The sequence below is a fragment of the Centropristis striata genome, chromosome 17 (genome assembly GCF_030273125.1).
Source record: "Centropristis striata isolate RG_2023a ecotype Rhode Island chromosome 17, C.striata_1.0, whole genome shotgun sequence".
Classification (NCBI taxonomy): Eukaryota; Metazoa; Chordata; class Actinopteri; order Perciformes; family Serranidae; genus Centropristis; species Centropristis striata.
The window spans coordinates 10,460,499-10,478,723 of record NC_081533.1 but is presented as its reverse complement, the minus strand read 5'-3'; the positions used below and the strand labels follow the sequence as shown (position 1 = coordinate 10,478,723).

At 41.8% G+C, this 18,225-nt stretch overlaps 1 protein-coding gene across 1 annotated transcript; it reads left to right on the top strand.

Moving 5' to 3' along the window:
- The first annotated feature begins 7,506 nt into the window (after nucleotides 1-7,506).
- On the top strand, nucleotides 7,507-8,819 carry LOC131989710 (trace amine-associated receptor 13c-like). The gene is made up of 2 exons (XM_059355017.1): nucleotides 7,507-7,679; nucleotides 8,018-8,819. The coding sequence occupies exons 1-2, from the start codon at nucleotides 7,507-7,509 to the stop codon at nucleotides 8,817-8,819; spliced, it is 975 nt and encodes a 324-aa protein (XP_059211000.1).
- Nucleotides 8,820-18,225: the final 9,406 nt, after the last annotated feature.

Here is an 18,225-nt window from a genome sequence, read left to right as displayed (position 1 = left end):
ACAAAAGCAACCTATCCAAAAAAGCAACCTCATTTTAAAGCCACCATTTTATAACTTATTTATGGTTGATGTCTTCATCATGGCTATTTTGAACATGGATTTGAACTTTCTTTCGGCATCCATATACTGAACTGGTGTATAATCCATAAACCAATAGTAAATAGACAATGTATTATCGTTATTGAATGTGAATATTATATGAAATAACTTCACTAACCAAAGCCTCATTTGCCCTCCATGTTTTAGTAGATGGACTAATTGAAGTAAATATAGAATATAAAATACATTTATAATAAAACAAGGGACTTTATACACTGGACTGGAGCTATCGATGAGCCTTTGGTACCAGCATGTAGTTAGAAAAATTATGTAGGTAATGCAATACTTGTAATGTAATACTATATTTTTGATTATTTGTATTAGTAGTCATAATATATTACTGGAGATGATTAAAGACAATAATAGTAGCAATAATAATAACAACTAGAAACAACTAGAGTGGATGCAATATACTGGCTAAAATGTTGCTATGTTGCTGAGCTCACTGAGCTAGCTGCTTAATTTGAAACACGTGCATCAAGGACATATAAGGAGATACCTTTGACCTTCATCATCAAATCAATGAATCTTTAAGTCCCTACAAACACTCATACCAAATTTGAAGCACTTGCACCAATGCATTCTAGAGATATTGCACTCAAGATTTTCATGGCTGTCAGAGAGCCAAATGGTTTTGAATTTTAAAAAGCTGTTTGACACATTTGTTCAACTTGACCTGAAGATCATATGCTAAGTTTCATGAAGATTGGACAGAATATGTGGCCCCCTAGAGGTCAAAGGTCTCCAGATGTTTTGGGTGTCCCCAGGATGATGTCATGAGTCATATGATGATGTCATGATTAGGGATGGGTACCGAATTCGGTACTTTTATAGGTACCGACCGAATTCCATCGGTACTACCGAGTACCGATTCATGTAAAATCAAACGGTACCATGTTTCGGTACTGTTATAAAAATTAGGTTTATACAGCTTGTTCACCTCAGTGGAGAAACTAGCCTAGACTCTACCACTGAGTGATACACTCTAACTGCTGAAAAGGAATTAGAACTAATTGATTTACCTCAAGGGTTGTGGTCCAAGGGGTCAGCTGATGTCGGACTTATTAAGGGAATAAAACCAGTGAGAATAACTCCAAAAAGTACTTACAGGCCGTACCAGAGGCAATATCCACTTAAACCAGAGGCTGAAGAAGGAATAGCACCAATAGTACAGGATTTACTGATTTACTAGTGCTGGAGTTATTAGAGAGTGCCCAGATGCTGCGTGTAATAGTCCTTTGTTTCCTGTGAAGAAAGCCGCCCCATCAACAGGATGGAGGATGGTGCAGGATTTACAAGCAGTAAACAAAGCAGTAATACCACGTGCTCCCCTTGTTCCAGACCCACACACGCTACTAAACGAACTCAATCCAAAAGCTGAATATTTTACAGTAGTAGATTTAGCTAATGCTTTTTTCTCTATACCACTTCACAAGGAAGATCAATTTTGGTTTGCATTTCAGTATAGAGGTAAAAAGTATACATTCACAAGACTCCCACAAGGATATTGTGAAAGTCCAACCATCTTTTCGATGGCAATGTCATCTAATTTAGCGCAATATACTCCCCCGAGAGGGAGCCAACTATTATTGTATGTTGATGACATTTTGCTAGCTTCAGAAAATGAACAGGATTGTAAAACAGACACTGTTGCTTTATTAAAATATTTAGCAGAACAGGGTCACAAAGTAAGTAAGAATAAATTGCAATTATGGAAAGAAGTAGTGAAATATCTAGGTTTTAATATCTCCTTAGAAGGTAAACACCTAGATGAAAATAGGAAAACGGCAATATTACATGCACCTAAACCACGGACTAAGAAACAAATGATGTCTTTTCTGGGAATGACTAACTTCTGTAGAGCATGGATTGCAAATTATGCTGAAGTAACACATCCACTTCAGATGCTCATCTATGATCAGCCCATGGCAGCTAATGATGTGATCACATGGACTCCAGAGGGAGAACATGCGTTTGTACAAGTAAAACAATTACAAGTGAGTTCAGCAGTTTTAGCACTTCCGGATTATAAAAAAACATTTATTCAAATGTGTGATGCTAAAGGAGGATTTATGACCAGTGTGTTAACCCAGCCTTTCGGAGGAAAACTTAGACCTATAGCATATTATTCGTCTAAATTAGATCCTATAGCTAGAGCGATGCCACAGTGTTTGCAAGCTGTACAGGCCGCAGCCCTAGCAATACAGAGTTCAGCTATAATTGTCTTGTTTCATCCATTGACACTGAAGGTGTCACACGCTGTAGACGCTTTGCTAACACAGTCAAAAATAGCCTTTATGTCTCCGGCTCGACATCTTAATTGTATGACTATTCTACTCTCTCAACCTCATCTAACTATTGAAAGGTGTACAACTTTAAATCCAGCAACGCTATTACCAAATGAAACAGAAGGTACCAAGCATAATTGTGTAGCTGAAACAACAAAAAAGGTATTGCCTAGAGCAGATTTGACTGATGTGGCGTTACAAAACCCAGATGTAGTGATGTTTGTTGGTGGTTCATGCAAGAAGAACCCTGATGGGACAAACAGTAGTGGCTATGCGGTTGTAACTATAGATAAGGTATTAAAGTCTAAGGCGCTTGCACCTCACTTCTCAGCTCAAGCAGCAGAATTGATTGCACTAACAGAAGCATGTAAGTTAGGAGCAGGGAAGAGAATAACTGTTTATACTGATAGCGCATATGCTTTTAATACCTTACATGTTTTTGCACAGCAGTGGAAAAATAGAGGTATGATTACATCCACCGGAAAGTCAATCTTGCATAGAGATCTGATTTTAACATTATTAAAGGCTGTGCAATTGCCACTTCAGATAGCAGTATGTAAGTGTGCAGCTCACATGTCAGGAACCGACTTAGTTTCACAAGGTAATCGCAAAGCAGATGAGGAAGCGAAAGCAGCTGCTGTTAAGCAAGAATACCAGGACATATATGCAGCTGAAGAAATCACACACATTGATCATGACATTTTGAAAGACATGCAACAAAGCTCACCTGAATCAGAAAAACAATCTTGGGTGAACAGGGGGGCGAAATTAACTGAGAATGAGTTATGGAAATGACCAGAGGGCAAGTTCATACTTCCAAAGAATTTATTTAGATTTGCAGCAGTGTTGACGCATGGGTTAACTCATACGTCAACAGGGGGGATGTATGAACTAATAAATAGAATATACACAGCCTATGGATTCCAAAACTACTCAAAAAATGTTTGTGCATCATGTCTAGTGTGTGGTAAACAGAATGTCCAAGGTAGATTGAGGCCAAGATTAGGTAAAATGCCTAATGCTCTATATCCATTTCATACAATATGTATGGATTTTATAGAGTTAAATAAATGTGAAAACAAGAAGTATTGTCTAGTAATCATAGACTTATACTCCAAATGGATCGAAGTTATTCCAACTACGAAAAATGATGCAATAACAGTAGCTAAAGCCTTAGCAACAAATACTGCACCAAGATCCGGATTTCCAGAAATCATATATAGTGACAATGGACCACATTTTAGGAATGAGGTGATTGCTAAATTAAGTGAACTGTTTTCCATTAAAATGAAATATCATTGTTCTTATCATCCACAGTCAGCAGGACTAGTGGAAAGAGCGAACGGTACAATAAAGGCTAAGCTCAGGAAAGCAATGGATGAGACAGGGAAAGGATGGGTGACCTGTTTACCAGCAGTAATGCTAAGCCTTCACATACAACCTAACAGTACAGGATTATCACCTTTTGAAATTCTGTATGGTAGACCTTACAGGGTACCTTTGATTAATTTGAAGGGAGATGATACAGAATTGACTGAAACAATTATAGATTATATGAGCAAAATGTTGAAAAACAAAGAGATTATGTCTACAGTTCTCTCACCCACAGAACCAGTCCTTGACCGAACGACACCTGTGAAGCCAGGAGACTGGGTATTTACCAAGACGCTTAAACGGAAGAATTGGAGTTCTCCAAGGTGGGAAGGCCCGTTTCAAGTGTTGCTCGCAACACCCACAGCAGTACGTATAGCTGAGAGAACAACGTGGATACATCTAACACATTGTAAACGAGCAACTAATGGCAGCATCACAAAGGCACTGGAAGGACTGACCTCACTGTCGGATTAGCTGGCAGAGAATTCAGCCTGTCTCCACAGAGGACGAGTACGAGAGCCATGTGGTGCTTGGAGGACATGAAGAGATTGAGCATAAGAATGAGGAGGAGTATGGAGAAGATGTCCAGTTCGAACGAATAAGGGATTACCCTTACGAGTGCATGGGAGGAGAAACACGCATTGGAAATGACACATCTGTTTAGTCTTTATTCCACAGTATAATGATGAATCTATAGAAAATCTGAAAGGAAGTTATAGTGTTCTGATGTAATGTATGCTTAAGAGAAAAAGATTGACAGCAATTGTATATACATTTATAGGTTTTGTTCTTTTCCTCTCTTTAGGGACAAACACCCGTAGGCAGGGAAAGGTCCTCGTGACTGGGTCCAATGAGTCGATCAGCCTGGCTAGGGACAACTTATTTTTCTTTAATTGATTCATAAATGTATTTATACATTTGCTATTGTAAAAAAAAAACAAAGAAAAAAACGTTTCTACATTGTAATGTGTGATTAAGCATACTAATAGGATTCTAACAATTGTAAATATAAAAGTAGTGGTCGCCGGGGCAGCGGGACCGTGTGGAGAATTTTCCTGTCTAGAAAGTAACGGTATGGACAATAAGAATGTTAAGGAACTGCCAGACAGGTTTTTCGCTCCCACATCATTTATGATTATTTGTATCAGCTATGCAACACTGATTTAATTTTTATTCATGATTATATTTTTGTATCTTTTAAAACAGTACAAACAGGGGGGAAATGTTATAAAAATTAGGTTTATACAGTGTTTCAGATGTTTTAAATCCTACAATGAGTATGGGAGTCCCCATTTCTTACATGTCTTGTTTATACTTCTCTTATATGACTTTATTGCTGGGGCTGGCAGGGTAAGGTAAGGTTCAGGGTAAAGTATCAATAAAGGAAGTCTAGAACAGAGTGAGGATTAGAGGAAGGTCAGAGGACATTTAGATTGGGGATATCCTGGTTACTGATTAAGGGAACAAAGGGAAGCGTCTAAATGCACTGTCTGTTAACAATTTACAAGGGTAAGGACAGCCCATTATCAATAATGGTATAAGAACCACCTGTTAGAGCTCCTCTGGGAGCCTTTTTCTCTGTAACCCCTCGTTGTGTGTTGCATTGTTAAATGCTCCTTCTTGTACAAGAATAATAAATTCTAATTCAACTTTACTACTCCGAATCCAATCTTCTTTATTGAAGGGTCACTCTAAATAATTCCTATAACACAACCCTTCTCCCTGCAAATTACTCCAGCTAAATCAATAAAGGATTTGTGTCTGCACTGATACCTGCCGCTTAAGTCTTGTATTTGGGTTCAGACCTTGCATAGTTCATAACAACCACCTTGGTCTTCCGAGCCAGAAGCATATTAGCATGAGAGGGTGGAGCTAAGTCAACATATAGAACTACAGTTTGCTAGCTCGCTAGGTTAGCATACAACAGAACAGAAGGCAACTTCAACAACCAGTGCAGAGAGATGGACATTTTTTCTTTTTGATCATTAAAAAGGGCCCAAGATTTAAAAACGCCCTGATAAAACAGGGAAAACCCACTTAAATTTAAAAAGGCCGGATCAGTTAAAAACGGAGCAGCATCCAGCCCCAGGTTACTCATGTCTGAGGATACAGCTGGTCAGGCTCCTCCACACCAGATCTCACGGCCCTGTCAGGAATCTTTGGATGAACTAAAATAAAAAAGTGGCTGTTGAACTGGCCAAGTGCACGAGGCCCTGTCCCCCCTCATCTCTAGGTAAATACAGCCCCCCCGTGGCACCCAGTGCAGACCCCCCCAGAAAAAATCAACCATTTTCTTCTGGATTTGGGCCAATAGGCCAATAGGTCCACACACATCAGGCGATGCCACAGGAGAGACGCTACAAGATTATTTATCAACACCCTCCCTCTGTAGGACATCTGAGGGAGCAGCCATTTCCATTTTGTTAGTTTTCTGTCTGGTTTTTCCATGACGGTCACCCAGTTTCAAGTCCTATCTGACCGACAGAAGTTTGAGTGTAAGCCTCGGTACCTCGGAGTCCAGCCGAGCTCCGCTGTTGTATGGGGTTCCACAGGGGTCGATTTTAGGGCCCCTGCTTTTTTCTCTGTATTTACTGCCTCTGTGGTCCATTTTGAGAAAGCACGGCATCCCTTTTCATTGCTACGCTGATGACAGTCAGATATATGTGCCGCTGAAAAGAAAAGATGCTTTCTCCCTCACACCGCTCCTGTCATGTCTCAAAGACATCAAGGGCTGGATGGCCTTGAACTTTTTGAATTTCAATGGGAAGAAGACAAAAGTGATGGTGTTTGGCCCTAGTGGCTCTTGTGTGACCCCTCCTGTTGACTTAGGCCCTCTGGCACATTTTGTAAGGCCGACTGTCACAAATTTAGGCTTTAAGATGGACAGTGATTTAAATTAGATCGTCAAATAGTGCTGTTGTTGTTAGATCCAGCTTTTTCCAGATCAGGCAGCTGGCTAAAGTGAAGCCTTTTCTTATGCACCAGCACTTTGAAACAGTAATCCACGCCTTTGTTACTCGGCTGGATTACTGTAACTCTTCAGTTGGTGCAGAATGCAGCTGCTCGCCTCTTAACTGGAGTTCATAAGAAGGAGCACATAACTCCCATCCTGGCCTCCCTCCACTGGCTGCCTGTGCATTTTAGAGTCCATTTTAAGATTATTTTATTTGTTTTTAAATCTTTAAATGGTCTCGCCCCGTCTTACCTCTCTGAGCTCCTCCACCCCTACGTTCCTGCTCGGTGCCTCAGGTCAGGTGATCTGCTGCTCCTGGAGGTACCGAGGTCAAAACGGAAGCTCAGAGGGGACAGATCTTTCTCTGTTGCAGCCCCCAAGTTGTTGAATAAGCTGCCTTTGCATATCATTTTTTTAAAGCAATGCAACTATTTATTTCCGTGTGTCTTCCTGTTTTATTTATTTTATTGTTTGCTTATTTATGTACAGCATGAGTTGAGTTGAGTTTTCCAAGGAACACACCAAGATATTTAAGGCTGTCGAAAACAAAAAATTCCCAGCGCTACACTCTTACACACGCTCTCACTCAGAGAGAGAGAGAGATTCATGAAAAGTGATGAAGATGATGGTGTGATGTGCAAAGTGAGAAGGGAAGGGACACCAGAGACCACAATACACAGAGGGGGAAAGGAGGGGTGGGATACTGAGAAGTAACAGAGAAGTAAATCAGTTACATGACTCAGTTTTGTTCAGAAAGCTGCCAGAGCTGCAGCTATCTGCAGATCTCTGAAGATGGAGGTTGGGGATGATTGGGTGCCTTGTTTCCCAGAATTCCCCAATATCTCCTGCTGGTGGCCACCGTCTCCTTGGCCTGAAACATTGTTTATTAACATTGCACTGTATTCCATCTCTGTGCTCACTGCTGTCCTCAACCTGCTCATCATCATCTCAATCTCCCACTTCAGGCAGAGATGAACTTTTTTTTTTCTCTTTTCAGGTTTTGTATTTTAAACGTGAATAACTGCTATAGATTAAGAAGAATTGTCTTTGAACTGGACGTGAATAATGTTGCTGCTCTAACACTAGTATTATCTTCTGTCCTCCTGACTGCACGTTAACGCAAAAACCACTGTGACCTCTATATTGTAATTTAAATCATCAACACTTAGATATGTTCACTATATATGTTGCTGAACAGAAAACATCTAAATTCTTGAATCAATTTTTGTCAATATTTGTAATAGTTTGTACATTTTGTAATGAGGACTATTTTGTAGAGTGATGCTTTTCTCTTTTCCTCCAGGCAGCTCCACACACCCACCAACATCCTCCTCCTCTCTCTGGCTGTCTCAGATTTTCTTGTGGGCCTCCTGGTGATGCCAGCAAATGTGCCACAGTGCTGGTTGTTTGGTGACCTTTTGTGTTCTCTTTATAGGTTTGTGTCCGACATAATTTTCTCTGCTTCAGTCGTAAACATGGTGCTCATATCAGTTGACCGCTATGTGGCTATTTGTGACCCTCTGCATTACACCACCAGAATCACTGTGAATAGAGTTAGAGTCTGTGTTTGTCTTTTATGGTTCTGTTCTGTTGCCTACAATAGTTACTACTTTAATTTACATCTTATTCAAACACAAGAAAACTGCTATGGAAATTGTCTTACTTTATTGCATGAGGCCGGTGCCTACCTTCAACTTGTTTTAAACTTAATTGTTCCTGTTACTGCCATTATAGTTTTATATTCGAGAGTCTTTGTTGTGGCTGTGTCTCAAGCTCGTGCTATGCGCTCTCACATTACAGCTGTCACAAAGCAGATTTCAGTGACTAAAACAGCAAAGAAATCTGAGCTGAAAGCAGCCAGGACTCTTGGTGTTTTGGTAGTTGTGTTTCTAATGTGTTTCACACCATTATACTTTGAAAGTTTGGGAGGATATCAATCCATGAGTAATTCAACTACATACTTTATTATGTATCTTTACAATTTTAACTCTTGTCTCAACCCTCTGATTTATGCCTTGTTTTACCCCTGGTTCAGGAAAACAGTTAGACTCATTGTTACTCTTCAGATACTGCAGCCTGGCTCCTGTGAGGCCAACATACTGTAGAGAAGCTGTGGAAGGATGACGTCAAGAAATTGGTGAGAACAAAATAATATTTCTGTGTTTTTACTCCTCTGCTCCGTTTTTCTTTTTTTATCAATCAATCAATCAATCAAAGTAGATGCTGGATGTGTTGTATCTCTGCAGGTCTGTTTGAGAGTCACATCTTTGGGGTGTTCGTAACATTAAACATAGCTGTTTATTCACTTCTCGTGCTTTTTTATTTAAACACGGGCTGTGGCCTTCTTCCTGTGTGGGATCTGCGATAACCGATATTAATACAATACAATTACAATTATTATTATTATTATTATTAAAATAATGATTGTAATTGTAATAATTAAAAATACCGAAATGTATGCATACAAACTAAATTTAAAAACGAAATGTCTTTTTAATTTAAAAAATAACTCAATGACTGTCCAGTTTAATCAATCAATCAAGCTTTATTTGTATCGTACCTTATATACAAATAACATGGATTTTTAAAATATTAACATTTTCTGCTGCCCTCAGGTCTTCAGGAAGGTTGTTCCAGAGGTGTGGTCCATAGTGATGAAAGGTCACCATGTGTTTAGGTTCTGACTTTAGGGATTATTAAAAGGCCACTACCAGAAGACCCGAGTGGTGGAGAGGATTCATAGGCTGAAAACCTCTATGATAAATAAATAGCACATAAAGCATTAAGAGCTTCATAAACAGGCAGCCAATGCAGAGACTTTTAAATTGGTGTAATATGTGCTCGCTTTGTAGTCCTGGTCAGAAAACGTGCTGCTGAGTTTTGAAGTAATTGTAGATGAGCTATATTATTTTTTGGGAGACCAGAAAGTAGAGCATTAGAGTAGGCAATACTGCAGGTAATAAAATCGTGCATTTGTCACATGCGTGAAGTAAGATTTTATTGTGTCTTTTTAGCTCCCATTGTGTTTTGATTCACAATATTTCAGATTTTAGTGTGTAGTTTTTATTTATGTTTTTATTGCATGTTTCTATTGCACACCGGGAGTGTATTGTGGTTTTATTCTGAAAAGCCCATACGGATATGACTCCCCATGGCGTGGTCGCCTGCACCTGTGTAGCATAAAATTGGTGGAATTTAAACAAGCTTCCAGAGGAAACACGAGGAGAGACCGATCGAGATGAAAGGGCAGGAAGCCGAAGCAGGAACAGAGGGGACCGATCCCAGTGACCACGCCAGAGCTGTTGGACGGAGAAGCCAGGGACTGATTGTTAGAAGGTCCCATGAAGAAGCAGATGAGATACTCTGCACTTCTACGTGAGTAGTGATCTAGCACTAAGTGTGACCCGCTGTATGTATGTGTGTTTAAAAGTGCAGTGACTGCTGTCTTGCTCTCCTGATAGCTGGAGGTCAACGCCCTGAGGAAGACAACGGTGCAGTGCAGCAGGGTAAAGAGGCCATAGGACCGATCGCGGAGTGTATCAACACTTTCTTGCCCCTAAAATTATGAAATTACAGGCCTTTTTTGATTCTCTTTGAGCTTCAGAACCTATGACTAAGACTTCAGTTTTGTCCTGGTTGAGCTGTCGGAAAATATCTGCCATCCATGACTTGATGTCTAAAATACAGTTAAAAAGGGCATCTAATGGCTCTGAGTCATCAGGAGACACAGCAATGTAAAGCTGTGTGTCACCAGCATAGCTATGGAAACTGAAGCCTTGCCTCCTGATGACATTTCCAAGTGATAGCATGTACAAGTAAAAAACAAAACAGTTAACAGTTAGGGTTTGTTTCTTACATTTTTGACTAAAGCTGAAACACGTTTACTAACGCTAAGTACAAAATGATTAATTTTAAAGGGCTGGAGGCACACTGTGGCTCAATATCAGTCTCTATCTCTTCCTAATGCTGAAATGCATGGCAGTAAAAGCAAAAATGCAACTCTCTAGTGCACAGGGCCAGTGGCACGCTGTGTCATTTAGTCCACAAATGTTAAAGTCTACAAATGAACCCAAGATTATCCTGTGATACGATCCCAACATACTCAACCCTTCTCCCTGCACATTACTCCAGCTAAATCAATAAAGGATTTGTGTCTGCACTGATACCTGCCTCTTAAGTCTTGTATTTGGGTTCACACCTTACATAGTTCATAACAACCATCTTGGTCTTCCGAGCCAGAAGCGACCACACTGGCATAAGAGGTTGGAGCTAAGTTAACATATAGAATTACAGTTTGCTAGCTGGCTAGGTTAGCATACAACAGAACAGAACAGCTGACTCTTGAGAGTGTCTTTTCGTAAGTCAAGTACTGAAGAAAACTTTTTGGGTGATTGTAATGCTGCCATTTCTTTAAGTTAAAACAATCTTTGAAACAGCAAAGTTTATAAACCAAAACACAGACAACCTCCAAACGGTTGACAGGGAGGTAACGACTTTGCCCAAAAGCACTTTTAGGGCCTATTTTTCTAGAATAATATTTCTTATTATTGCTACTGCTACAGACACCTCTGCTGTCATTTCCAATCTCTTATACTGACTTCTACTATGACTATTATGAGTATTCATATTCCTTCTATTATTGCTGCCATGATTACTGTCATGACTGCTGTATTTTTGCTCTATTTTCCACTAACACAACTACTGTCATTAGTGACAGACATCAGCATAATATTAGCGTTATTACTGCCATTCCCCCTTTTCATTCTATCTATTGTAATTCTAAAGATCTTGATCAGTACAAACGACATCTATTGCACGTATGTCCGTCATTGGAGAGGGATCTCCCCTCTGTTGCTCTCCTTGATGACTTTTTCCTTCTCGACTGTGAGGAATGGAAGGGAAGAGGGTGTTGAATCGCCTACAGACTGTAAATGTCTTGGAGACAAATTTGTGATTCTGGGTTACATAAATGTAACTGAATTGAATGAAATTGGAAATTGAATCTAACTTCTGGTTGCAGACAGTGGAATCGCCCCTTCCTGCTGACCAATAGAGAGAATGCATGTTCCAGATACTTCTGCAGTTGTTTCACTTTTCAGAATAGGACGTTGCTGCTTGGTTACTGAGCTCAAAATGGAGCTGTGACACAGTATAAATGACATCACCTGATTGACATTGATTGCAAAGACCTTTCTCATATCGTCAAGTTGGAGGCTCAATAAACATACAGTGAAGCACATAAGAGGGTTGCATGTGTACACTAACTATATGTTTCTATTAACTTTATGTTGTTTTTAACTGCGGCTGATAAAAAGTGAAAGGCTGCAACACCAAAACAAGCTGAACTGGATTGTGGACTGACATACTAATGTTCAACAAAAAATGACAAAATAGATAATATTTGATGATACTACGCTGTTTTCCTTGCAAAGCCTACATACATTTGGTATGTATGGGATGATATGGAGATGTCATGTACAACCCTGCCCCTCCAGGATCCAGCATTAACTTTGTTCATACCTTTAATTAACACAGTATAATAATTTATCACAGCAACAATGGGCAGGCATTTTTAGGTATTGCTGTTCTTCTCTGACGGAACAGAGGATCTGTCCGTAACACCAATGCTGTGCAAAAGAGTCAATGTCTGAGGAGGCTTAATGGTATTTGAACTTCAGCCATATTCTGGCTCTGGTGGTGCGGAGGAACACAGAGAGAGGCTCCTTCCCCTCTCTCTCCTCCACCCTGTTCCTCCTGCTCATAGATGGCCATCTTGGCTTCACCTGACAAAAAACGTATTAGTTGCCATTTTTTGGAGTTTGCTTTGTTATGTCCAGCTCCAAAATGAAAACACTTTCTGAAAAGGAGACATCAAACCAAATAGAAAGTGAGGTTTAAAACACAAAGAAATGTGTTAGCCTTTTAGACTCAGTAGAATCATGGAAAACACTTTCTCTAAGGCCACAGAAGAGACACATGTTGGGATTGTACCACAGGTGAATCGGGTTGATTTGTGGACTTTAACATTGGTGGACTAAATGAAACATTTTTCTGAGTCAACTCACAAAATGGCAGTGACCTCCATTTTGTCTCCTCTCAAGAACTTCCCTCCCCAGAATGCTTTGCATTTTACGACACCTTCCAGGTCACATCATTGGTCAAGGCACCTTTGGGCACGGCAGGAGATCTACTGGTCTGCTATAAAGGAGACAGTCCTCCCTGCCTTCTCTCTCTTTCTCCACCACTCCCCAGAGGAGTACACCTCTTCTTCAGGAGGGAATCCAGAGGCCTGGATGCGCCAGCCCCCCCTCCTCCCTCACTCCCTGCTGAGATCCTCTTCATCTGAGGGTGAGGCCTCCTGCTCCCCAGAGAATCTCCTTTCCATAAGGAATTCTGGAACAACTGCAACTCTGACCTTCTCTGCGCACCAAAGTTGCATTAATGAATACAACGTTCATGGCAACTGCCAGAGAAAGCTCAACTCAACAAGGACAACCAGCAACTTAATTTGCAAGACGGCAAATTATTGAACTCAACTTCCTTCTTCCACGCCTACCACTGGAAAATGATCTCCCCCCCCCCCCCCCCCCCCCCTTTCAACTGGACTCGTGAGTCATGTAACTGGGCTTAGATAAGCAATCAGCAAGGACTTTAGCAGAAAGGATTTAACCTGTAATTAATGATGTGGTTTATATGTGTGTTATAAGTATATTCATGTGATATTCGTGTTACAATCATTGTCTGTATGAAGCAAGATTAACATACAACTGTCAGTCTTATATGCAACTAACTATACAAACCTTTGACCTGCTCAAACACTGATTTTCACATAATATATTATAAATTAACTGTAAAAGGACACAGTTTATAACAGATCACACTGCCACACGGCAAGGCCTGACTCGTCACCTGGCTTCACAGCTAGAATTTTTATGACTCATTGTGTGAGGAACTTCAACCCCCACTCCCTCACACACACACACACACACGTTCCCTCTCTTTTGTAATGTACTCCTCTATAGTTTATAGAGGTGTGCTTTTATTTGCTTTACTTGTTTTAGAATAAATACCTTTTGATTACGAATGCTGTCTATGTAATATTGTACATTATGAATGATATGCTGGCCTCTGCTGTGTCAAGAATTCACGATTCCTTCAACCACTATTAAATATTAATATGGTAATTTGATTATAATTATATTCATAATTATTAATCAGTGTTCCAAAGAGTGGTGCCCCTAACGAGCTATGACTTAGAGCAAATCAAGTCATATAATTTCTTATAATTAATAATTATTTATGATTATTAATAATTCTTATAGCCATCTAAACACACTTTTGAACCGTGAGATCCACACAAGTGTTGCTCAGGTCCATCCCTACATATTTGGTATCCTTATGGGAGGGATAGCATTTATGTTATTTATTAGTATATTTGACGCACTGTGCAAGGTCATCATTTATTCATAAAAGAACCATCCTTAATTCGCAACATTTTTGGTGACCCGTGATGGAGGCAATTGGTATCTGTAACCAGATACCCCAACATATTGGACGCCCCGTTGCGTAGTTACAACACACACATCAGAAGCAGCAGGATTTAAAACAGACACAAAAGCATTTGAGGCAATGGCACCAGGCAAAGTCTCACCCTTCATTCTCCTCATGTCACAAATCAGGAAGACCCAAACGCAGTACAATCTTACTGTGATTTTAATGTTCTTTATTTTACTGCAGACAACAGATGACTGCACTAGGCAGCAGGCAGGAACACAGTCTTCCTTAACAAGTCTATAGACAGAGCTGCAGTCCAGAAGTCCAAAACAGAAGCAGGCCGAAGAGTAATCCTCCACGGAGAAGCCGGAGTGGCAACAGAAGCAGACAAAATAACACCAGGAACTCACAGGCAGTGTTCGGAGTCGGGGACGGAAGGCAGTCAGATAACCAGGGCAGAGACGAAGATTCTGGATCAGGAACAAGCAGGGTCGGAACCGGGAAATCAAGCCGAGGAAAAGCGCTGGAAAGTTCTGCATACTACAAAGACAATCTGGCGCTGTAGTGCTGGGCTGGTGTAGCTTAAATAGTGGTTGGATGCTGATGAGGAGCACCTGAGTGCACAGGTGAACAGAGTTGGCTGATGAGAAGGGCGTGGCCAGCAGGGAGAGTGAGCAGAGGGGAGGAGAGTGGAAAATTACTGGCAGAGCAGCAGAGGAATGGATGGTGACACCTCATGGGCGATTTTAATTTCCACATCAAGAACACAGACTGCAGACACACCACAGAATTCCTGGAAATCCTTCAATGCTCCAACTACACACAGCACATCAGCTTCCGCACCCACAGCCATGGCCACACTTTGGATTTGGTGTGCTCCACCAGTCTCACTGCAAATCACCTCTCCAGCTTCAACATCTCCAATCCAACATCTCAGATCACCTGGCAATCATTATGGACATTGTCACACCCATCCCCATTCCAAAGGACAAGCGTACCATATAATTTAAAAACCTTAAATCCATCTCCCCCTCCGCTCTCTCAGCCTCCCTTGCCATTCAAGTGTCCTATCTCACAAACAGACAACAGTTCATCAACATCAACAACTGCTCTTCCTTCACCGCTCCCATGTCCCAAGGCATCCCACAGGGTTCAGTGCTTGGCCCTCTCCTCTTCATCCTCTACTTGCTCCCTGTTACAACCCAGATTGGGTCTAGGGAAGGTAACACAACGCTGGTGTACTCAGGCAAATACAGATTTTTATTGATTAACTGCAAAATAAACAAAAGGTAACGAAAGGAGAACCTTCTTCAGCTAGTACAAGTGGTATAAGGTAAGCCAATGAACAAAGGGCGGAGGGTGGCGCCAACTCATAAAACAAACAAACTTAAACAATCTTCCTACTCGCTTTTCCCCAAAACTATCTTTCTACTTAAACACAATGAACAAAGGAACTCTGGCTGACTACGCTGGTTTACACTACACAAACAAAAATACAGAAATGCAAGCACCCATAAACTATTGAAACTAAGAAATGTAATAATCGAAGTGTGGTGTGAATAAATGTGAAAAAGAAAAACTAAACCTAATGCTCAATAAACAGTTAACGATAACAATTCGAGCCTCAATTTCTCATACACACTCGAAATACCTTACAACAAAGAGATACTTTACACAAGGCCATACAAAGACAAAGAAGGGCCGCGAAGCTGCTCTTAAAGCCGAGCTGGAGGCAGGTGCGGCAGGTGATTGGACGCCAGACCAATCGAGCGGAAGAGGGCGGAGCCAGGGAAACACTGCGACCTGCTCCCGGCCTTCGGTGGAGGCGTTACCCAGCGGGGATTCCCTCTGACGGAGCCCGTGATGCATGCTGCGGTCCTGAGGCACAAACAGAGCAAAACAAAAACACACACAACGGACATAACACTCCCCCTTGGTAATCTCATACGTCACCATGGTCTCCCTTACTGCTGCTACGCTGATGATGTCCAGCTCTACATCTCCACCAAAACCATCACGACTGCCACTCACTCCACTCTCATCAACTGCCTTACCGATATCAAAACTTGGATGCAAACAAACTTTCTGAAACTTAACTGCAACAAATCAGACATCATAATCATTGGTCCAAAATCCCACATGAAAACCACAGACCACTTCAGCCTCACCATTGACAACTCCACACTGTTCCTGTCCCCCCACATCCACAACCTTGGAGTCATCTTCGACAGCAACCTCTCTTTTGAGCACCACATCCCTAACCCAACCCTAACCCAAATCAGCAGAACTGCCTTTTTCCACCTCAAGAACATTGCCTGTCTCCATCCATCACTCTCCTTCCCCTTCACAGGAACACTGATCCACGCCTTTATCACCTCCAGACTAGACTACTGTAAAAGCATATTGTGTGGCATTCCCTCCAAATTACTCAACCAACTCCAGTACATCCAGAACTCTGCCGCTCGCCTCCTCACCCGCACCCTGCCGCTGGTCTGTGGGGTCTGGCTCTGCTTCTCCACGGCTGTACTCAATCAGAAGGCTCCTTTCTCTCCAACTGAGTCTTTGTTTCCGGAGCTCCAGATGCATTTGGACCACCCGGAGGGAGCGAACGTCCGGGAGAGAGCCCAGTGCCCCGGCATTAGTCAGCTCCGGCCCTGCTGCCTCCACCAGCTGCTGCAGGCTGACAGTCAAGGATCTTTTGAGTCTGGTCAGGAGCCTGGGAACCTGGCAGCAGATATCCATCCTGCTGCTATGGATCAAGGGCAACTGCAACAACCAGTGCAGAGAGATGGACATTTTTTCTGTTTGATGGTTAAAAAGCGCCCAAGATTCAAAAACGCTCGGATAGAACCGGGGAAACCCACTTAAATTTAAAAAGGCCGGATCAGTTAAAAACAGAGCAGCATCCAGCCCCAGGTTACTAATGTCTGAGGATACAGCTGGTCAGGCTCCTCCACACCAGATCTCACGGCCCTGTCAGGAATCTTTGGATGAACTAAAATAAAAAAGTGGCTGTTGAACTGGCCAAGTGCACGAGGCCCTGTCCCCCCTCCTCTCTAGGTAAATACAGCCCCCCCTGTGGCACCCAGTGCAGACCCCCCCCCCCCAGAAAAAAACGACCATTTTCTTCTGGATTTGGGCCAATAGGCATTTACCAACACCCTCCCTCTGTAGGACATCTGAGGGAGCAGCCATTTCCATTTTGTTCGTTTTCTGTCTGTTTTTTCCATGACGGTCACCCAGTTTCAAGTCCTATCTGACCGACAGAAGTTTGAGTGTAAGCCTCGGTACCTCGGAGTCCAGCCGAGCTCCACTGCTGTATGGGGTTCCACAGGGGTCGATTTTAGGGCCCCTGCTTTTTTCTCTGTATTTACTGCCTCTGGGCTCCATTTTGAGAAAGCACAGCATCCCTTTTTCATTGCTACGCTGATGACAGTCAGATGTGCCGCTGAAAAGAAAAGATGCTTTCTCCCTCACACCGCTCCTGTCATGTCTCGAAGACATCAAGGCCTGGATGGCCTTGAACTTTTTGAATTTCAATGAGAAGAAGACAAAAGTGATGGTGTTTGGCCCTAGTGGCTCTTGTGTGACCCCTCCTGTTGACTTGGGCCCTCTGGCAGATTTTGTTAGGCCGACTGTCACAAATTTAGGCTTTCAGATGGACAGTGATTTAAATTAGATTGTCAGATAAGTGCTGTTGTTTGATACAGCTTTTCCAGGTCAGGCAGCTGGCTAAAGTGAGGCCTCTTCTTATGCACCAGCACTTTGAAACAGTAATCCACGCCTTTGTTACTCGGCTGGATTACTGTAACTCTTTGTACTTTGGAGTCAGCCAGTCCTCCCTCGCACGGCTCCAGTTGGTGCAGGACGCAGCTGCTCGCCTCTTAACTGGAGTTTGTAACAGGTAGCACATAACTCCCATCCTGGCCTCCCTCCACTGGCTGCCTTTACATTTTGGAGTCCATTTAAAGATTATTTTATTTGTTTTTAAATCTTTAAATAGTCTCACCCCGTCTT

Bases quoted from the DNA above. Each gene is read 5' to 3' on its own strand.
- LOC131989710 (XM_059355017.1), top strand. From the start codon at position 7,507: ATGGAGGTTGGGGATGATTGGGTGCCTTGTTTCCCAGAATTCCCCAAT. The intron at 7,680-8,017 runs GCAGAGATGAAC...CTTTTCCTCCAG, and splicing joins ATCTCAATCTCCCACTTCAG to GCAGCTCCACACACCCACCA.